The sequence below is a fragment of the Melospiza georgiana genome, chromosome 1 (genome assembly GCF_028018845.1).
Source record: "Melospiza georgiana isolate bMelGeo1 chromosome 1, bMelGeo1.pri, whole genome shotgun sequence".
In the NCBI taxonomy this organism is placed as follows: Eukaryota; Metazoa; Chordata; class Aves; order Passeriformes; family Passerellidae; genus Melospiza; species Melospiza georgiana.
This window is the reverse complement of record NC_080430.1, coordinates 97005097-97027666: the sequence shown is the minus strand read 5'-3', so window position 1 is coordinate 97027666 and position 22570 is coordinate 97005097. Positions and strand designations below refer to the sequence as shown.

The window sequence follows — 22570 nt, the reverse complement described above, 5'->3', positions numbered from 1 at the left end:
TATTTTGGGTAACAATTGTTTGCAAAGGCCTGATTTGTTTCTCTGATTTTCAAACTGCAGTTAACCTTTTTGAAAGGCTCCATGCTGGCACTGAGGCATAAAAGCTGCCCAGTCCAAGGTGCACCAGTTGGACTGCATTTCTTAGGCTTTTGTCCTGTTAAGATCAGATATCTCCACGGACATAAACTCTACAACCTCTTTGGAATGCAGTTCCAGTTCTTGACACTTTTCAGTGTATAAAACCTTTTCTTAATACCAAGCTGGAATTTCCTGTGTTCCTGCTTGTGCCTGTTGTCTCTTGTCCTGCCATTGTGCACTTCCAAGGAGAGTTTGGCTCCATCTCCATGAGCTGTACACAGGAGTCACTGCTTAAGGCCAAACAAGCCCAGTTCTCTCAGTCCTCTCACAACAATCTTCCCTGTTCCTGTGCAAGAGAGAGGATGTGAGGTTTTTTGTAGAGCTTGCTTCTTCTAGTGAAAAGCCACTGTTATCTTCTGCTTTTAGCAGCAAGCACTTCACAGTACCAGAAGTGTCTGCAGAGATCCACACAAGCACCCTTTAAAAGCCCATACCTATTGATTTGGCATTGCTCCAGCTGTGCTCTGCTTTCCAGCATCTTTGCAGCTTGAGAGCATGCACTCAGGGCAGCCAGTTTAAATATTTATAGCTGTGTAGTTGCACACTCCAGCTACCAGACTTTTATCCAAATGCCCAGACAGGTGTGTGTACCTGCATTTAAATCCCTGTTGCTTACAGAGATGGCATCTGAGCTGGCTGACAGCTTTGTGAACTCCTGGAATAAAAACTAGAAACACCCTTGCTGTGCTTTGTCATCTGTTATGTAAAAGCATGGAGCACAACAAAATCTTTCTCTTCCTTTACACTTGGAAAAAGGCTGCTGTATTTTGTACTGATTATTCAGATAATCCTTCTCAGTTTCCCACATGGAAAAGCAGATACTATTAAATACACCCCCACAGTTTTTTGCAGCAGTGTACACTACGAGAGTAGGTCTTTCTCAGCAAAGTTTGTGCAAAGGCTATGGGATGGAGTGATAGCAACAGATGAGGAACGTCCATAGTGCCACATTTGTTTTCTGTTCCTTCATTGCCCTTCTTGGCATGAATGCGGTGATCCTCTGAAGGGCCACTCTCATCATAGAAGAGGTTATTTCCTTCTCTTCTTCAGTCAGAAGAGCAGCATGGCAGGGGTGAGCTCCCCACCTTTGTGCTGAGACTGGGAAGGGTCCCAGCTGTGAAAGAGACTTTTCTGGGTGGGACACTCCAGTACTGGGAATGGTGCTAGAGATTCACCCTCCAGCACCCGATGGAGATCCATTAGAGAAGTAGTTTTATTTCCCAGTGAGCTTTCCCTCAAGGACTGGGAGAGGGAGCCCTTGTAACTCATTGCCTAATGGTCAGTGCTGCCAGAGAGGAGCTGAGATTGAGCCTTCAGCCAGCAGGGCAGTCTGATCTATCTGCTCATTTTCCAGGTGCAGCAGACAAGAACTCTCCTGAGCTGCATCCCCAGGTTCCTTGCCCTGCCCAAGGACCCAGAGGAGGTGCCTGCAGGGAGAGCAGAGCCCAGGCTCAGAGCAGGCACCATTGGTGAGCCAGTGTGCATGGAGGGATAGCAATAGGCTGTGCCACAGCCCTTGAGGAAGATCCCTGGATTGTGTCTGAGGGGTGCAGCCATGTGTCAGTGTTTCCACAGAGATTCCCACTATGGAAAGGAAAAAAGCGCTGGGCTGTGGTTAAACATCTGCATTCTGACTTTTATTAAATGAGTTTATTGCTTATTTTGCTCCTACCTCTGCCCATTTAAAAGTGCAAGGAGCCCCCGCTCTGCTGCTGACATAAATCAGGAACACACACTTAAATGCCATGGAATTATGCTGGTGTAAATCCAGCCTGGGCCTCCAAACATGCCAGTGTCACATGTGGCTTCATATTTGGGGGAAAATGGATGCAAAATGAATGAGGTGGAACTGAAGAATTGCCCCTGCATAGTCCATTTCCAGGCTTTCCAGTGGAGCTTATCACTGTCCTGTCCAGCTCTTGGCTTCATTTCTTCACTTGTGAAAGATATCTATTAAATGGCAATGGATATTCAGGCAGTATACTTGCATTATCTAATGCCTCTTCAGTGATATTGCTTTGGCTAATGTAACACTGTTTATCCAATGTTTTCTAAGAGTTGGAGACTAGAATCTGATCCAAAAAATGTAACTCTTTAATTACTTAAGAAAGCTCAGTGAAATCAATGGGCAAAACCACAGAATTTGATTAAGCATTCTGTTAATTTTTCATTATTTCTGTGCACTGTGTGTTGCTCATTCATGTTGCTAATTACTCTTGCATTTTCCCAATTACATAGAATATAATATGAAAAATAAAACCCCAGGCATTTGTGGTCTGCCCACTGAGCATTTGTGACATGAAATTACAGCTCAACAAAGGAATGCCTGAGTATCTGTGTGTACATTGCCTTTACTCCATGAAAAATAGAATACAAAGACTAAAAGAAAGACCATGGCTATAACATTCCAAAGGTTGGTTTGTTCCTCCATGGTCTGGTCACAGTTTTGCCAAGAGTCAGATGCAGGCTGAATCTGTGTTTGTGCACATCTGGACATATGTTTGGCAAAGCACTTACATGAGCATATATAATCTAGAATCAAATAGACAAATACTGGTATCGTTATATTAAAAGAAATTCTGAACACAGGAGTAATTACTTGGATATTTATTTAGCTATTATTAGACATTTGATTCCATTAAATAGGCCCTGGTTCATATAATAAATATTTAGCCACTGATTAACTCCCTTCAAGATTAGATTGGTATTTAATAATCCTTGTACAAGAGAAAAAAAACAAAAAAAAGCAAAAAAACCCCTACCCCCCTGCCTTTTCCCAGCTATTCCCTTTCCTGGGATAAGGGAAAATATCAATTTCCTAAGGACAACGATACAACCTGAAATCTCTGACATATAAATGAGAAAGAAGTAATTACCATATCTGTGAAATTTGGAGTAGTAAACACATTGTGCTTTTTTAATTTTCTTTTGAATTGGAAAGAAGCAGAGGGCTTTGAATTATGCAAATGGAGAGGAATGTTAGCTCATTAATGTACATGGGATATTGGTTGAAAGATCCATTGTTTTCAGCTACTCATGTTTAACTTCCTCTTTAGAAATAAGAGCTGACCTCTGTTCTTCCCTGCTGCTTTGCATGTCGTACCTTTAAGAGAATGAACCCATCCTGAACTCAAGGCAGTTTGTTCTTTTCCTGCTGCAGCATGAATCTTGGAGAGATTATAACCAATTTAAGCAGGATGGGGGATTCTGTTTCTAACTAGCTAGAAGCAAACTGCTAAGGAACCAGCGAGGGAAAATGAGAGGTATTCACAATAGTCTCCAGCTTGGATTACATGTATCTTGAAAGCACTGGCAGCAGATGCTTGTGGAAGTGATTATGCACTGGATCATAGGCACATCCTTCTGGCTGCCAACATCACTTAGGCACATTTTGTAGTGTAGGAAAAATCCCCTCCGGTTCACAGGAGAAGGAGCTCTGAGTACACTGCAGAAGGCACCAGGAATTGTGGTGTTTAAAGGAGCTCAGCAGACACTCTGCTGCTCTGGAGCACAAGCCTGCAGGATCAAAACTTTACCCACAGGATTATGGATCGCAGCCTTTCAAAGGATTTCAGCATTTTACCATATTTTTATTTATAGACATAATAACACTTCTAGTGAGAAAAACACTCCTTTCCCTCTTTTTGGCTGACATTGTTTGTTGCTAATTAGGGCAGTTTTATGCATTTATGTAAATAGTCGTTCTAAAAGCTTTTTCCAAGTGATTTTATTCTGTCTAGCCTTTAGGCTGCAGATGTCATTACACAGCTCCACAGTCTATTTGACAGATCTTTAGACACATACAACAAATGGCTTTGGTCACGGCTGCACTATACGCCCTGTGCTACTGCACTTTCTTATTTTAAAGTAATGGAAAGTAATAATGGAAATGTTGGGATTTTTTTTCTCACAATCAATTCATTGACATTCTCTGAATTTTCAGTATGGAGTCTCTTATCTCTGGTTCTGAGTTCAATTGTCCTGGATTTTCATTCTTCCAAGCATCTCATTCTTTCCTTGCTCTGCATTGCTGATTTTTTTTGCTGCTGAAAGCCCAATAGCTTTTCTCCTGATTTCACTGAGGCTCCAGGAAAGTGGCAGCGACCGAGGCTCCTGCAGAGTGACTCTGCTTATTGTGTGGGCTCACTGCAGGTGGCCCAGACAGAGGGATTTCAGTTTTCATTTGTACTAGGCTTCAGAGGGCATCTGCCAAATCAGCCACTCTGGTTGTTCACATCTGCTGGTACAGAGGATTCTTGGTTGTTTTGTAGTTGGCTGTCCAGATGTGTAGACTGGCATGACAACAACAAGGCTCCCATGTTACAGCCAGAAACTCATTAAAAGTTTATCAATTTATCACCTTCCTGGCTGTTACACATGACAATAGGATTCGCTGAAAGACAGGCAACCTGGTACATGGCTTCTTTAATTTTTTTGTTTGGTTTGGGGTTTTTTGTTTTGTTTGGTTTTGGGCTTTGTTTGTTTTGTTTTGCTTTTATCTACACCAAAATAAATAGGCCAACTTGGGTCTCCATTTTATAACAAAGGAAAAAGTTTATCAGTGAGGAGTCTCCAACCTCTTCAAGTACATGATCCCATTTTTCACCTTTAGGAAATGTGTTGTTCAGCCAATGTTTCTAATTTAAAAAAAAAAATCAAACCCTTCTCTCTCTTCTCTCCCAGTCCCAAATATCTGTTGTTATCTCTAGTGGTGCCTCCAGCAATGCATCTGAATGCTCTCAGTGAAAGGGGAGTCTGGGCAGTCACATTAGGGAGTAGCAGTATCTGTGAGAACAGCTCTGGCTACAGCAATGACCTGCTTTTCTGGGCTAGTCACCATTGTGCCAACCTAGAAACACAAGGGGGACCACATAAACCCTTTGGGGCAAGGAGTTCTGTCTGTTTTGTATCATCCTAGTGCAGGACTATTGCTTGCAGATGTCTTTTGCAGAGCATAAAATGCCAGTTGGAGAAAATCAGAAGTAATTCTGTGAAAATCTTGAGCATCAGGTTGAATTTATCTTTTCTAAAGATTTCCTAGAGATGAAGTAGATCTCCAAGTGGACTCACCTCTTGTAAAATGTGGGAACAGACAGTGTATTTGGATTATTGAAGAGTTGAAGCACATGCTGCTAACTGAGATGCAAAGAATGAATAAACAATGACTTAATGCCATTCCCGTTTCACAGGGAGCCATAAATATGGGGTAGAAGTTGCTGACTAAGGCACTAATTCAGCAAGTGGTAGAAATAAATCAGGAGGTAATGCCACTTTTATAGGGCAAAAAGGATATGGGAACAGACTAACAGAGCAAAGGGATGGGGCTGAGATCAACTGAATGGGAGCAGACGTCTTGGGCTGCAGTGACTGCTACCAGTGCAACCAAATGCTATCAGTGAACCTGTGCAAGGCATCTTTTACATGGAAGGGATGAGCAGTGGGAAGGATTTACACAGCCTTTGTAAAGCTGTGGTGCACTAACTACCAAAGAGGGCTGGGCAGTGCTGCCAGGGCAGCATGAAAGAGGCTTTGTCAGAAAGGAGCACCAGTCCTGGGTCTTCCTGTCAAACACCTGTATCAATTTTTCCATCCAAAAAAATTGTTATTTTTATCAAAAATGTGGTTGTAAAACCATACAGGCTCAAATTACAGCAGTTTGCACTTGTCTCCTTAAGGTAAATGGCAACTAAACCAGTGCCTTAACTTTTTCTTTCTGTCCCAGGGACATGAAGGCATAACTTCTGTTTTATTCCTGTTTTGGTCATTGCTACCTGTGCTAAATAAATCACAATATTTTATTAGCTTCACTGCTGGTGCTTTCTCTCCTGTTTCCCAGGAGTTAGTGACTCTACAAAGCGCGTGAGGGGCTGTGAAGAATCAAGCCCTGTGTTCACAGAGCCTGTCAGATTCTCCTTGTCTCCTTGAAGGTGTGCACCAAAGCCTGCCTGGAGCTGGCTGCATCAGTGATATGTAATCTCACAGCCCAGCCAAGGACAAATAACCCAATTGTGTTGATCTTGAGAGGGTTCTGAGGTTTCTCTGTATCCTGAAAAGGAGTGAAACCTAATGTCCTGGGAAAGGGTGGTGTGGGGGAAGGAGGTCCCTGCCAGGTGGAGGTGGCTGCAGCCAGGCCCTGAAGGGTTTGGAGAAATCTGTCAAAGGCAGCTTCCCTTCCTACATCCTGCCAAGGAAAAAGGATCTTCTGAGCAGAGTCACATTCCACCAGCATTTGGCTGCCACCAGTTTTCATTTCACTGTGTTTTTTTCACCTGCTTTTAAAGTGGAATATCCCACCCAATGGAAATTTATCCTGTCTGAAACGCAAGCCTGGAAATGGGGAGGGGATCCCTGCCATGGGGGGAGCCTGACTCTGCTGCAAAGCACCGAGGGTCTGTGTGATGCCTGCTTTTCCCTGAAGGTGCCCTCTGAGCTTGGGAAGGAGGAAAGAATGGGACCAGGGAAACAGGAACACTATGATGTATAGTACTTCAGGTTCCCCAGCAGCATTTGGGGTTTATATTGAGTCCCTCCTGACCCAGCAAGGATCAAGAAGGAGGGATTTGTTGTGAGGGAGCACAAAATTGATTTGTGTCACGAAAGCACAAATGCTAACTGGTGATAACATAGTCACATGACTTGGAGGTAAAAGATTACCTCAAGGCACCATCACTAACTTAACTTCATGTACATAATTCCTGACAGGCACTCACTCTTGCCTGGAGTTAAAAACCACAATTTGTGGAGTCTGATTATTTCCCAGGTGATTTGTGTCATATCTTCACTGTTTCTTTCTACCAGAAAGCCTGTAGCAAATGTCTTACCTGTTTTCTTCCTTGCTACAGTTTCAGCTCATTGCTTCTCATATCCACCAAGGAAATCTGGATAGGAAAGTTCTCTCCTATTCTCTTTTTATCAACCTTTCAGTTTTTGAAGAGAGTTATCATGTTTATCTTCAGCCTCATCTTCCCCAGACTAAATGTCACTTTATTGAATCTTGCATCATAAATCATGTTTCTACAAAGGCTGATGTATTTTTTACTTCTTTTTTTTTCTATTTTCCCTTCATCTATCTTTTCTTGTCTTCTCTCTCACTGATACTTTACCTATCTTCACTCCCTTGCCACAATCTGATTTCTGTCCTTAATTATTTTCTCCATCTATTTCATGACTTTGTAAAGGGCTTGTTCTGGAATTTGTGCTTCTTCTTATTCTGCTTTGCCTTCCTGCTTTTGCAAAGAATGATCTTAAAGTATTGAAGCATTCTTTGCCTGCCTGGTTAAAGGAGAAGCATGGACTGGGAGCAACTTTACCATTCAGGATCTGCTAAGTTGGAGCTCCACCTTAGCAGCAGCTTGTCCAGCCCCAGACAAAGCATCTGACCTTGTTCTTGCTATGATTTTCTTGAGGCCTTGCATGATTTTTAAAACTATGATAGCTTATTGCAAGAAATATATATAAAAACACAGCAGCACCAGTCTGAAAATTTGGGCTAGGTTTTAAGGGGTCAAGGTCTCCTCAACAGCTTCCATTTTTCCGGTCACAGGCAGTCTTTAGCTTTACTTTAAAGAACCTTTCCAGAAATGGAAAGTTTATGTCTAATTGGTGCTCACAGGCTTCACAGCTGCCATAAGGCTGAGGGACATAAAGATGGTGCAGATTAAGTGTTGTTACATGTCTCACATCCACAAACCAGTATTGTGGGTCTTAAAATTGATTCCTCCAACTGAGGGCTGCCATAGGCTGCTGGGATTCCTGTTTGTGGGCTTTGTAATTTCCCCATGCCAAAACCAGATCATGGGGACATTGCCTGGTACTGGGCCTACACACTTATAATGTCTCCTGAACCCATTTTAGTTTCCCCAGCCACAGCTCTGCACATTTGAAAGGCAAAGTTAATGTTTTCAAGTTAATGCTTTCAAGTTAATCTAGAGATCTTTATTTACATAACTGATCACAAGACAATGAATTTGTACAAAAAAAGTTTCCTTTTGTTCATTAAAAAAATATCATGGAAGAAAACTCTGCCTCTGGATATTGTTCTGCGCAAAGGACAGATTGTTGACATTCCTGGGCAATTCTGCTCTCTGGCAAAGGAGTGCTTCTTATCAAGTGCTCTGATGTACAAGTGCCTGAGGGCTTGTTCACAAGGGAAAATCCAGTAGCATTATTCATACCTCTTCACTGCAGAATATGAGTACCCACATGGGAGCTCAGCAGGGGTATAATTATTTTGCCCTAGAAAAGTCCAAAGTACCTTTATATAATTTTTCCCCAAAAGAGTCAGCAATGGCACAGGTAATGCAATGGCCCAGAGGAAATGCATTTGGGGACATCAGGAAGGACTGCTTTATACAAAAGCAACTCTTTCCTTGTGTGACAGCACATTTCCCTGTTTGAGATCCCCTCTTTTTTTTTTTTTTCCCACACAAAATGCTCTGTATCTACTGTAAAAACTCACCTCATTCGACAGAGAAACTAAAACAAACACCATGCATGTACTTATTCACACCCACCCACCCATTCTTTTAATTATTGATCGAGTTTTGCTGCACTTACACTTTTCTTCTGTCAGTGCATGCTCTGAGCAGCACCCTCAGACAGATGCTATCTGAGCAGCGACTGCAGCCCAGAAGGATGCGCTGTATGCTGATGGAGAGGGGCAGTGCTTCCTCCGGAGAACAAGCAAGAGCAGAACCCATGTAAAGCAATTTAACATTTTAGAGGGTTTCATCAGGACGTGCTGCACCTGCAGCTATGAACTTCATTTGCATAGCAGAAAAGCAATCTCTGTGCTGTAAAATCCAGGGTTAGGAGGGCGGCAGAGAGATGGGGTGCGGCCTGTGCAGGATGCGCTGCCCTTTGTGCCTACCCTGGCCCTTGCAGCTCCCGCTGGGTGACCCTCAGCAGGTGGTAGAGCTCCGAGAGGGATTTCAGAGCCCCCTGGTGCCCCGTGGCACCCGTGAGCCCCGGCTGAGCACACTCCTGCACGGCTTTCTGCAGCTGCAGCTGCAGGGGCAGGGAGACCAGCGCTCCTCTGAGACTGGGGGAAAACCAGCGGCGGAATATCTTGTCACAAATGACCTGGGGAAAGGAAAAAGGGCAGTGTCACAGACATATTTTATGAAAAATCCTTTCATTAGGATCTTTTCTCCTGAGAAGTTTCAGCTTCTGTTTTGCTGCTTTGCAATGTGATTTGGAGAATTGTTTGCCCAGCATGTGAAATTCTTTTTAATTGATGACCAATGACAGCCACCTGTGTCGAGGCTGTGAGCAGTCACAAGATTTTATCATTCCTTTCTATTCCTTGCTAGCCTTCTGAGGAAATCCTTTCTTCTATTCTTTCAGTATAGTTTTAATATAATATATATCATAAAATAATAAATCAGCCTTCTGAAACATGAAGTCAAGATTCTCATCTCTTCCCATGTCAGGATTGCCTGCAAATTCAGCAGAGCAGATCATTGTGTTTCAGGAGCTACCACTAATGCCCTGCTGCTTCCCTGGGACTGTAGCAAAATGTCATCTGAATCCAAAGTGCCTCTAGCCATTCAAAGAGGAAGGTATAGGAAAGGAGCATCCATAAAGGCAATGCTCTAGCTAAGGGATGGCCCTTCTCAGGCTGCTCCTGCACTTCACACATCTTAGGAGTGGCTGGGGGAGCTGGGGTTGTTTAGTCTAGGAAAGAGGATGCTGAGGGAGGACCTTATAGTCCTCTATAAGTACCTGAAAGGAGGTTGGAGCCAGGCAAGGATCAGCCTCTGCCCCCAAGTGACAAGCAATACAAGGGGAAATGGCTCAAGTTGTGCCAGGGGAGGTTTAGACTGGATATTAGGAAAAAATTCTTTACCAAAATGGTTGTCAAGCACTGGAACAAGCTGCCCAGGGAATTAGATGAGTCACTATCCCTGGAATATTTAAAAGACATGGAGGTGTGATCTGTTAGTGTGCCTGGAAGTGTTGGGTTAATGGTTGGACTTGTTGATCTTAGAGGTGTTTTCCAACCTAAATAATCCTATGATTCTGCATAATGAGTGCTGAGGGTAAGAGGGTGGGAGAAGCAGGCAAAAGGCCAACAAGCTGCAGCCCCCCCAGCCTGTTTTGCCAGTGCCTCCCACCAACACAAGGTGGGTGAGCTGTAAGACACCTCATCCCAAAGCCAAGAACCCCATGGACATCCCTTTCCAGTACACCCAGACGCCGCATCTGTAGAGTGGAGAATCACAACCACTGCTTACACTTGGACAGCCTCAACTTCCACAGAACCATAGCATCACTAAGGTTGGAAAAGACTTTTAAGATCATTGAGTCCAAGTGTCAATGCAGCACTGCCAAGTCCATCACTAAACCATGTGACACATCTACAAGTTTTTTGAACACTTAGGGACAGTGATTACATCATTTCCCTTGGCAGCCTGTTCCGATGCTTGACCATTCTTACAGGAATTTTTCCTCATATTCAACCTAAACCCTCCCTGGTGCAATTTGGTGTCATTTTGTCTTGTCCTGCTACTTGTTACTTGGGAGAAAAGATGCACCTCACTGCATTCTCCTTTCAGGTAGTTACCAAAAGCCATAAGATGTCCCTGAGCCTCCTTTTTTTCCAGCCTAAACATCTCCAGCTCCCTCAGCCACTCCTTGCAAGACTTGTGCTCCAGACCCTTCATCACTCCATTGCCCTCTCTGGACATTCTCCAGAACCTCAATGTCTTTCTTGAAGTGAGGGGCCCAGAAATGAACACAGGATTTGAAGTGCAACTCAAGAATGTGAGTTTACTGTCAGTGGAGACAGAAGTGCTAATCCCCTGCCCCTGCTTACTCTGCTCTCCTGTCTGTGGCACTGGGCTAACACCCAGAAAACCATGACAAATAAACACTATATAGAGAGAATATAAAGATCTGTTTATGTGCCCCAAAACAAGATTTCTGAACAGGACACTTAGGTGGACATGTTTAAAAACTGACTGTCTTCATCTCAGGGTCTCCTTGTACATCCCATGCATTTTATAGTCAGTGTGATTTTAAAAGGAATGGATGCATAAAACAGCTGTGTTTACTCACTTGCAAGTTGTTATTGGCTCTCTGTGCTCCACATTTTCTGATTTTCAGATTGCATTTTGAAAAGCAATCAAAGAAATTACAATCTTCGTCTCCTGTGCACTTCTGTTCCAAGATGTCTCTCATTTTGGGTTCAAAAAAGGCCATATCCACATCAATGGCCACCACCTGTGAATCAAAACATCCCATCAGATCTGGCCCAGCACAGCCTCTGGGACAGGGCTGAGCAGGCATTCTTTGCTGCTGGCTTTGGGAAATGCTGTGCTAAGAGCATCTGCTGGCAGGAAACCGGGATCACAGGGGCTTCATTTCACTTAACTGAGCCACACTAACCTTATAAACACCACTTTTTAAACAAAAACAGCCAATGCTTATGACACCAGGAATGGAAAAATTATTTGTGAATGTGCACCCCTGGGGTCAATTGGACTGATTCACCTTAAAGTGGACCTATCCAATCTGAGGATGGATTTGCTTGCTGGTGCAGCAGATGCAGATGGCACCTCAACCTCTCAATTACATGATGGTGCACAATTACCCATGGGCCAGACAGTGTCATTTAGAACTCAGCATTCAGACTAAACCCCTGACTTTGCCACTGTGGAGAGGAGCAGTGGGATGTGCAAGGACAGCTGCACCTGGTACAGCTCCTGCAAACCTGTCCTTGCATTCTACGGGTTTCAGTCTGTTCAGCTGCAGGAGGAGATCCCTGACTTTGGTGAAAGCTGGGTCTGGCTTTGTGCAGTCTTCTTTGCTATGGTTTGACACATTTATTGTGCACAGTTCTTGTTCTTATGGTGCAGAAATATGTCCTGTAACAGAGTCCAGCCAGAAGCTGGTCACACCAGAAAAACCCTGAGTGAAAGGGGTCAGCCCCTTTCCTCCCCTGGCAGGAGGCTCTCAGACACAGCACAGAGTGTTGGCAGAACTGCTGCCCATGCGGGGGGTGAGACCTCTCTGGAAGGGCTGTGGGCTCAGTTTCTGCCAATGCCACCCCACCCCTGAATGCTTCACTTAAAGAAATCACAGCAATAAAGAGGGAAAGAAAGAAAGAAATCCAGCTGCCTGATGTGAGCCAAGCTGTGGGTAACCACAGGGAAGGAAGCCTGTCTCCAACATCAGGGATGTGCAGCCAGTAAATTCACAGCTGCATTTCACACTTGACAGTCAGGATCCGGGATGTTTTCTCTCAGCATCTGACACACATTTTCATAGAGGAAAAGGTCAGGGACCTGGGCAAAGTAGAGTTACTTGGGCTCAAATGATAGTTTTATTTTTCAGATTCGACCTCCCACGTAACAGGAGAAGACGAACAGTGTGACTGGAACAGCAACTGGATCAACCCCAGGAACTAAAGATGTCTGGTTTGGTAGAAGGCCAAATAAACCTTCCACAGGCAAAATAAAGAACGTAGTCTAATCTTCATTTTGTTCTACTCCTTTTTCCATAGGGAAAAAATCTTACAGAGATGAGGCTTATCTTAAAAACATAAGTATTTTTAAGCATTTTGGAGAGCTCTATAATGATGATGTAGCCTAAGGAATTTTACATGTTTGGACAGGCAAATTTGTTTTGTTTTGGGTTTTTTTTTTTGTTCTTTACTTCCTAAAGCTTTCTGTGGTTTTGCTATTCAGTTCTTTGGAGAAGAGACAGTGAGAGAAGCGCAGGGTTTCCCCAGTTCCAGAATCACTGTTCCACTTCCCAGGTGGGGTGTTTGCCAGCACATTTGACAATCTTATCCAGTGCTCCACTAGGAAAAGCAGCCCTGGTTCCCAAATACTGGCTGCCAAAGGGTTCAATGTCTTCACTGAAATTCATCTGTTACAAAAATGTGTGGGCATCCAGCTAGAGCCTGTGGAGACACATCTAGCTGACACTTTGCCTATAAACAGCTACATTTTGGTGAGCTTTGCTATGATCATAGCTGATGAAAAAAGGAAATACAGGAAGGACCCAGCTTGGCTCATGACCTGATTTAAAGTCATGTTTAATGTGCTGTGATCTTTTCAGTTTTCTCTCAATTATTGGTAAAAGAGGAAGCTCTCCCGGAGTATTGTGGATTCATCCAAACCTCCTTCTAACTCTGTACCTTATGTAGCTCCATGGCAGCTTAAATTTCTCCTGGATGATCTACCAGACAGCTCCTTGCTTTGCAGCAGGAGAGCACATGAAGGCTGGAGGCTTATCCCTACCACATGAAAATAATCCTCAAAGTAAAACCATTGCATTCCAAGCACATTTCTTTGGGCATTAGAAGTCTCATTACTCAAATGAGGAATAGTGGTACAATTGTGAGGTTTTTCTATTACCCCATACAAGAAACCAGCAAGTGAAAAAGCTGCTTAAAACAAACAGAAGAGACAAAAAGAGGCTGCATTGCGGTGTTCCCATTCTGGAACTGGTTGGCCACTGGAACATCCTGGCAAAGCAAGCCTCACCAAAAGGACTCAGAAGAGAAGACACATCCGGTATTCATCCCCTTTCCCTAAATGGAATCTATTTTCCTGTAAGTAGGTTGTGAAACAGATGCTCTGGCCTGTGCTCAGCCACAGGCAGCTACAGCCCTGAGTAACTGAGGAAGATGGGCAAGCCTGCCTTGAGGAATTCCTGCTTTGCCTAAGTAGTGCTACAGCTTGCTTCGGTTTCTTGCTGTATCTCCTCGCCCATTCCATGCTCAGCTGCTGTATTGCACCTGAATAAACAATGGGAGGGGAGGGAAGGGTGAAGGAGAAACACTCTAATTGCTCCTAATGGCTCTGTGTTTAGGTTTTTGTTTGTCTAGTACTCTGAAGATACAAGTGTTACATTAAAACTCAGTGAGTACTAAAAATAAAGTCCCCGAAAATGCTTTATATTCACTCAGAGTGCAGAAACACCACTGATGACACTGCAAATTTGGAGCCTATATTCAAACACTCACTGCACGGTACCTCCAATCTGTAGGCAAAATTCCAACCAAAACCAGAGGAATTTCTGTCCACAGACTGAATGTGAGCTGCACTACTACTTAGAAAATATACACAGCTATCAGGTCCGAGTTACAGCTGCACCATGAGAAGTCAAAGAGTGACAGTAGTAGGGAGTTTCATGTTGCTGTCCTTGCATAGTTTCCAGACCAGGTAAGCTGACCACCAAAGCACAAATATGTGTTTGGATGTGGGGAGTTCCCCTTGTGTCAGACCATGAATTCAGCCTTAGCTTTCAAATTCATACAGTTTTTTCATTTCAGCATCACTACCAGAAATATGACTCAAATTACAGCTTCATTTAGAGCTTTTGAAATCCCCTTGTCTCCAGGAGGCATCCCTCACCACATCCAAGGGACCTTGCACCGGTGCCTTTGAAGAAGTGAAACAAAACAGAAGCAAGGAAGAAGTTTTCAAAATAAGCAGCAGGATTTAGCGCTCCAAAAATGTGACTGTACACATTACAAAGAGGAAAAGCAGCAGAGAGTCTCCCTTGATGCTTGTAAATTCATTGGCTTTGCAAAAACTTAGCCAAAAGCTGTGCGAGGAGGGAAGTGTCATTTTTACACAGCCACCTTCAGACTAGAATTTGACCTCAAGTTCCTGGAACACCGCCCCAAAGGCCCAACTTACCGTGAGATCGTGCCTGATAGCGAAGTTTTCTGGTTTGATGTCGCACAGGTGAAGGCGGTGAGAGAAATCGTTATCAAAGTGCTGCACCATGTCCAGAAAGCTGAGTGCAATGTCAATGATGGCTCTCACCCTACTCCTGTGGCCACTAAGGGAGGGGCCCATCACGTTTTCCAAGGGAAAAAGAGTTTTGTGCCAGGCATGTCCAGCTGTGAGATACTCCACAGCATAAAAGTGTCCACAAGAGCCAATAATTCGTAGCACATGTTTGCTGAAGTCCTGCAGCAAACTGAAGTAGATATATTCTTCCTGCTGGAGCAAGGACCACATGCTGGCCACCTGTGCTTTCCAACGTGGTCCCTTCTTCCTTGTCCACAGGGGCCCCATGGTATTGTTAGACAGTTCTAGCCCCAAGGCATTTTTGACCTCCAAAGCTACCATAAGCAGAAGCTCTGTTTCGGGGATATCCTGTGTTTCCACCTCCTCTAGCATACTGAGGTGCTGGTAGCTCGAAAAGCTTTCTTTTTTGGATTTCAGTATGATGGGCTGGCCTCTCCAATCAGCCTGGATGACCTTCTTACCGCTGTCATAGTACAGGCAGTGTTTGTACACCAGCTTCTGTGCCACACACAGGTCTTCACAGAGGTCCCCAGTCAGGGCTCCGCTGCTGTAGTCGAGGCACTGGAGTGAAAGAGCAGAATATTCATAGCAGAACCATACCCCTACGGACCATGCAGAAGAAAGACAAATAATGAGCAACAGTCCTAAGCTTGAGAGGATTGCAGCAGTCATGGAACTGCAAACACACACCTACAACCGTTGGGCTGTTCAATGTTTTTTCAGAAGTCTCTAGAGATCTATTACCAGGGGAGTTTTGCTTCAAAACAGGGATTATGGGGATGGTAGAGGGCAAGCTTTTCAGGGGCAAGGAAAGGGACTGGATGACCCGTTAATCTGAAACCTTTTACACGTATGAGTTCAGTGGGACAAACTCTAAACACTTGGGCTGTGCTGTGTATGATTATGGGTTGTAACACTTTAAGGCACAGAGTAATGCAGCACTTCTCTGGAAGGTTCAGGGCAGCATAACTTAGATATCACCACAAAAACTAAAGGAAAACCCATGTGCAGCTGGATTTCTGGGACATTCCAGAGCTCTGCATGCTTCAGCCTTGCACTCAACATACCCTGAAGAAGCTGTAATAACCTCCTCCTGTATCACCAGGAAACACAGGTTTCATTCAATGAGCTTTGGACCAAGAACTTTCAGAATTTTTGAGTATGTAAATGCTGCAGAACACAATGACTCTCCAGGGTTTATATGCAGTTATCAGAAGTGACATTTTAATATTAATTGCTTCAGTATTTAATCTTTTATTAACTGGAAAGAAATCAGTCTTTGGAAACAAGGGAACTGCTGCTTGATAGTTAAGTGGTCAATAGAAATTAGTGCAAGAACTGCAAGGATTCCCTCACCAGTTTGTCTCAAGCCAGAATAATTTCTGTAATATCAGTTCCAAAAGTGGAGGCAGTTGATGTATTCCTGTGGTCATCCAGAAGTGCAGCTGTAGGGACTGCTTTGGGTCCCTCAGTAGAGGGGATGATCAGAGGTCTGTGGTGAAAGGGGAATAGAGGGGGTGGTATAGAAAGCCAAACATCTGTGAGGCAGCTTGACAGTGTCATCCACCTCCATTGCTTTCTGGCATTTGAACCTTCACTTAAACAAACTGGCAGGTCCCCCCTGCACGTGCAGAACTCGCAGTGGCCGCCTGAGCCCCACCTCATTTGTGACTGCCTGTTACACGAGGAACGTGATCGTAGCATTCCAGCAATGTATTTTCTTGGGACAGTCCCTGAGGTGTGCACATCAGAGGAATATGTTCTGATGCCAAGCAACGTTTAGAGTCCAGCCTTAAACAACACACCAGGGAATGGGTGGAGGATCAAGTCCAAAATCCAAGAATGGTGATCAGTTGACAGAAACAGCTCACTGAGGGCAGTTCAGAGAGACATAAAATTTATTTATATTCTGATGTTCCCACAGCCCAAGTGGGAATGTTCAGTGCCAGCAAGGAGAGTCTGGTAGGCAAACTCTTGCATGAGTGACTGGACACTGTGTCCATGCATGGACACACACATCTGCATTCTCATCCACACCAGGATGACTAAAGAGACTCACTCAGACTTCTGAGACTCACTCAGACTCAGATCTGCAGACTACAGAGCATGCAGATCAATGTTCTTGCTTTTGAAAATTTACTCCTACTAATGTAAGACAATTTTACTCTACCTTTTTAAGTAGGAAATGTAGTTTTCTCGACAAAAGTAGGTTAGCAGTTCTTGCCATCTGGAGCTCTAAGCAATTTTAGAAAGAAAATTACAAACAGAAGGAATTTTTCGGGGTTTCTTTGGATTGTAAGTATAAGAGCATTTAAAACTCTATTGACAGACCACAATCTAATTCTCTTCTTGTACAGTAAGAGAAGATAGAACTTAGTCATGTAATTGGGTTCACATGGGTGGACGCTTGCCCCTGTGGACAATTTTACTGTGGTTCACTCTTAGAGGGTTCACATGCATGGACTTCTGGCATCCAAAAGAACACATGACCTGCAGCCAAACATGTCAAGGCACAGCTTATTTTCCTGTGTTGACATCACGTCATTCTAAATGGCATTAGTGAAAAAAAGTATTTGTGGAAAAAGCAGAGTCAAATTTCACAGGCAGAGGAGACAGGTCCTTTTTGAACCTGGTTGCTATTTAGGACTTTTCCGCTGTTTTTTCAGTTGACGCTATAAATATTTGATTATTAACCTAGCATCTGACAAACAGTGTTGGAATAATATTTTTCTTACAATGAATTTGTGCAGAGTTTTGCAAACTGGGATCTGTGAAAGAGGACTTGACCAAAGAGCTCGTGGCCTCACAGTGATGAAACACAGATCAGCCTTCCAGAAGTGCATTCTCAGCTGGTCACAAAGGCAAGCAAGGCTTTCAAAAAGACTTCCTCAAGGAAGCAATCAAGAAGATTGAACCATTTCCTATCAACCCTTTAGGCACAGCTTGCACTGGTGGTTCACCTTGTAGCAATTATTTGACCCTTACATCCATTCTAAACACACAGTTTTACAGGACGGTCTTCCATCATATTGGCATGGCTTGTACTGTTGTGCTCCCCAGCGTACTACCTTGCATTTTATAGTATTAAAACACAAATTTGGTGGACTGAAAGCATTTAACCAGGTAATACGGATTACCCTGCCATGACACAATGGACCATTTATTATTTACCAACACAGGAAGTTTTCCACTAACTTCAGACTTCACTATACAAGATTGTCCATCATCCTGCTGATAAAAGGAAGAATCAATTCTCCAAAGAAATATTTCAGAACTGGTCCTCCAACCTAACTGCCATCCCTGTCGTAATGACTAAGTTTGAGATCCGTTGATGAGACAGTTTTAAATTGACCTAGTGATCGACCTTTGAAAGCCACAGATTCTTCATTCAGTGCCAGATACTTAAAACTAAAATATGAAAGTGCTACTAAGCCAAAAGCCTTATAAAGAAGCAGCTGTACTACACAAAAATGCACACACAAGCACAGCTTGGACTCATTCATATGTATCTTATTAAAATTGGCTACATAATTTTTAATGTCTTGAGTGGACTTAACAAGATAAGTTTAAAAAGCTGGGTTTCAATAAATGCGAAAGCTTAAATTAATGTAAACCTTGCTAAGGATGTAAATAAATTTAAATAACTCACTGTACCACCATAGTGCCTAGTTAGCTACTAGTTCTGTGTAAATGCAATACAGAGCCAGGTTTGGAAGGCATCAGAATTAATTGATTTCTCCAGGGGGAACAGAAATTGATTACTATGGCTTAGTGTGTTCAGTGTGAATGAAGATGAGACTGGCATTAGGAAAGAGCAAAGGGAGAGCTTTTTCTGAGAGTAAAAGTTGGTCTCTGCAAATTGCCCAGTGCTATTTCAGCCTTCTCAGTGCAGTACACAGCTGCACAGATGTATGTCTTACTCAGAATAAGGAAATAAAACTTTCAGAAATGCCACTTGAAAGGGCATTTGCACCCACCTCCTTAAAATATTTCATCTCCTACTGAGAGATGACTAGTAAAATAGTTTTTCTTAGAAGTTTACTTTTGCTTAATGGAAGGTGTGAGACTCAGGTTATTTGTTTCATGGATCAGTTGCACTTTCTGAAACTGTGAAGCTCCTGCTAAGTTCAGAAAATGTAGAAAAACATATTTTGGGGCGGATGAAGAGGAGTTCATTTTCTAATTACTCCACTAGAATGACAAGCCCTTTCTAACGTCATCTGGGAAAACTGTTGCTTACAAACCTTCACGATACTACTGATGATTCGCCTACTCACAGACAACACAGCGATCTCAGCTACTCTTCCTCTGCAAGGAGGGTCTGAACCTGAGCTGTCTCAGTGATGGAGACAACTTCCCAAGCTTGCGACTGAAATCTGATCCCTGGGCTTTTGAACCCTTGCGTGACGCTTTCCAAACTGAAGAACAGCAACAAGTCTCTGTTCATCTGTTTATTGGTGACTGCCATGGCAAGGACCTGGATGTCCCTGAGCTTGGCAGCTCCGTGCACCTCCGTATCTCAGTGCTCTTCCCAAGCACGTAAGGAAGAGGCAGGAATCATTCCTACAGCTGCAAACCTGAGCTCAGCCCTACTTCCATCTGGCTCCTGAGGAACTGAAACTGGAACTCACTGCCATTAAACACATGCTGCCAGGACCGCTGCCTACACTTGCTTTTCCTTTATTATACAGAATTAAGAAAAATCAGTTTTTGCTTGCTTGCAGTGATAGATTATTCAATTCCCACTAGGATTCCTCCTTTCCCACCTAACCACTGGCACTACAGATACCCTGACTAAGAAACAAAATTGAACTAAAAGCATTAACCCACGCTGCTCCTCTTCTCAAAGTGTTTCCTACACGATCCTAATCATTCATTATTCATTATTATTTTTAAGGGAAACTTTAATGAATATTCGCAAATCCTTTCTTGAATTTTAACCACATCTTACATACCAGCCCCCAGCAGACCATAAAAGAAGCGATACAAGCTGCCTGGCACTTCTCAAAGAGGACTTTTGAACAAACAGCTTTTCGGCTAAAAACAAACAAAAAACCCCCCAAACACCCGGAGGAAGGCTTTGCTCCTCTTCGGAGCTTTCGGCTCAGGCAGCGCACCCACATCCCACGCCCGGGAGCCGGGCGGCCGCCTGCACCTGACCTCGCCCCGGGAAGGGAGGCAGGGAGGGAGGGAAGGAGAGAGGGAGGGAAGGAGGGAAGGAGGGAAGGAGGTAGGGAGGCAGGGAAGGAGGTAGGGAGGCAGGGAAGGAGGCAGAGAGGGAGGGAAAGGAGGTAGGGAGGCAGGGAGGCAGGGAAGGAGGCAGCCGCCCGCCCGTGCGCACCGGGGTCTCCGGCGATGCGGCACCTCGGGCGGCCGGAGCCGGGCAGGGCGCCCCGAGAGCAGCCCCGACGGACCGAGAGCCCGCTCGTCCTGCTGGGCAGCCCCCGGGAGATGCCCCGCGTCCCGCCGGGGCACGTACCAGCCTGGCCAGGATGCGGTGGCTTTTCTCGTCCGTGCAGCTCTCGGAGAAGACGCTCCTGTGGAGGAGGAACAGTGCAGCGCTCACCAGCACCCAGCAGGCAGCCCAGAGGAGGAGCAGCAGCAGGGCGCATCGCCGCCAGATTTTGAGCCGCAGCCGCTTGAAGCCCGGGATGCCCCTCATCGCTGGGCTGGGGCTGCGCTGGGCTCCGGCGGCCGCTGCAGCCGCGGCGGCCCCGAGCGAGCGGCGGCGGGGCCGGGGGAGCCGCGCTGCGCCCCCCGCACGCCCGTCCCGCCCGCCGGGCTGCCCCGGCCCCCGCCGCTCCCGCCCCCTGCCCGGGCCGGGGCTGCCCCTGCGGAGCCCCGAGCGCCCCTTTTGAATTTAAGCCACGTAGTTCCGCCGGCTTTTGTCTGCGCTCCCCGGTGCCAAGCGGCCCCTGCAGCCACTTGGCGGCTGCTGCCCGCGCCCCCCGCCTCTCCTCCGCGAGTTTCTCACCCGAGAATAAAGGGAGTTTGAAGGGTGATGAATGCTGCTCTGGGAACCCTTTGCAAGAGGCAGCCTGGAGACGGACAGGTCCCTCTGGTGAAAGCTTCGTGTCCCGACAAATGGGAAAAGGAATAAAAAGTTGTCATTTATTCTGGAGTAACTTCGCAGTTTTATCCTCCCGGAGCTAATGGAGGGAGAGGGAGAAGCGGCTCAGACGCCCTTTCAGTAACGCAGCCCCCAGCGCCCCCATGGTCGGTCGCCCCTTGGCTGCCCCAGCCGCAGTGGCGGGGCGCAGGCTGGCCCCTGCCCGCATCCCCGGGTCTGCCTCACTCGGGAGCGACACTGGGGACACGCTGCCAAAACAGGCAGGCTGTACTGGGTCCCAGGATGCTGGGCTGGACAGATTGCCTCCCTGCCCTCTCGCTGTCTCCCTGTAGCTGCGTCCCTGTTATGGTGCGGTCAGCTCCACCGGACAGCCTCTATTTGACTTCGCTAACCTTTCTGAGAAGTCAAAGACTCAGATGTTTGTTCCCGTGCAGCAAGGAAGATCCTGGCATCCTTTCCTCACTCCAGGTGCAGATGTGCACTGTCTCTGTTCAGAGAGCTCGGTTCAGTGATATATGTTCTTAGCATCATGTCTAACTTAATGAGAAATGCCTCCTTGACAAGTCTTTTAAAAGAAAGATGTCTCTATTGATATGATCGAATTTTATCTCTCAGAACAGCAAGGGAAGAACACAGGTGCAGCCTTTATCCACACCTTTTACATGATCAGTGCAGTTCTCCTCTAGCTAGCAGAGCAGGGCTTGGAATGGAGCTTCTAAGTAGATGGCAGACTGTGGCAGAAAAGGAAAAGAAAGATAAAAATATTGCTGGACATATTCCAGCTTTCCTTCCTAGAGACTGTCAGTGGGGAGGGAGATGCAAGAAGAGCAAAATTACTTTCATCTCCAAAGTCTCAGAAGCAGAATCATTATCATTAGCCACATCCTCTGTCAGTGTGTTTTGCTTGATTTCTCCACCATCTCATTTCTTCACCTGCTGAGACTGCCTTTTCAAATTTTCTTTTTTCTTTCCCCTGATCCTTTTACTGAGAAGCTCACTTTTGAGGCAATGGTGATACAGTCTGTTTCTTGGGAATGTGGCAAGCAGCAAAGACCAAGGAGGCAGCTAAGAACTAAAAGATTTTAATCCTGTTTCTCAGGCTGATAGGAAATGCTTCCAGAAGCTGTCTCTGACCAGCTTGGGGCGTTCTTCAGAAATTTCTAGGACAATAAGTGGACAAGGAGGAGTTTTGCTTGGCCATTCCTCTGTAGGAGTACCAGCTACGCTTGAACACAGCCAACCTTCATCAGTGACTGCTGCCACCTAGGAGATAAAATTGCAGCTCTGCCATACTGATGTCTGGAACAATCCCAAGATACATCCCACGTGGAAGAGGGATGCAGGTGGTGGGGGAAAGTCAAGCATATGTCCCTACTGCTTGGTCCTAAGCCGTCTGGGTAATAGTTTAGACACCACCAAATCCACATGTACTTTAAAGTGTGGATCTTGACTTCTCTGTGAGTCAGCAATCCCCAAAGGATATTATGCGATTTTATTAAATGTCTCTGAAATTCTGTATACGTGTCATTGGTGTTTCAACAATAGCTCTGAAAACAAATCTAACACCTGACTTTAGACCAGGAACAGAATA

The 22570-nt window shown here is 45.0% G+C and overlaps 1 protein-coding gene across 4 annotated transcripts; it reads right to left on the bottom strand.

Moving 5' to 3' along the window:
* Positions 1–342: 342 nt before the first annotated feature.
* Positions 343–20611, bottom strand: DIPK1C (divergent protein kinase domain 1C). 4 transcript variants are annotated; one of them, XR_009115343.1, is made up of 5 exons: positions 20389–20611; positions 14793–15470; positions 11197–11361; positions 8695–9219; positions 343–424 (listed from the first exon to the last, which is right to left on the bottom strand). XR_009115343.1 is itself a non-coding variant. In XM_058036524.1 (4 exons), the coding sequence occupies exons 1-4, from the start codon at positions 20519–20521 to the stop codon at positions 9004–9006; spliced, it is 1233 nt and encodes a 410-aa protein (XP_057892507.1). In that variant the 5' UTR covers positions 20522–20611; the 3' UTR covers positions 2512–9003. The 4 variants fall into 4 exon arrangements, 2 of the variants coding, with proteins under 2 accessions (XP_057892507.1, XP_057892490.1); XR_009115342.1 differs by lacking the exon at positions 343–424 and adding an exon at positions 2512–8373; XM_058036524.1 differs by lacking the exon at positions 343–424 and having other exon boundaries at positions 2512–9219; positions 14793–15511.
* Positions 20612–22570: the final 1959 nt, after the last annotated feature.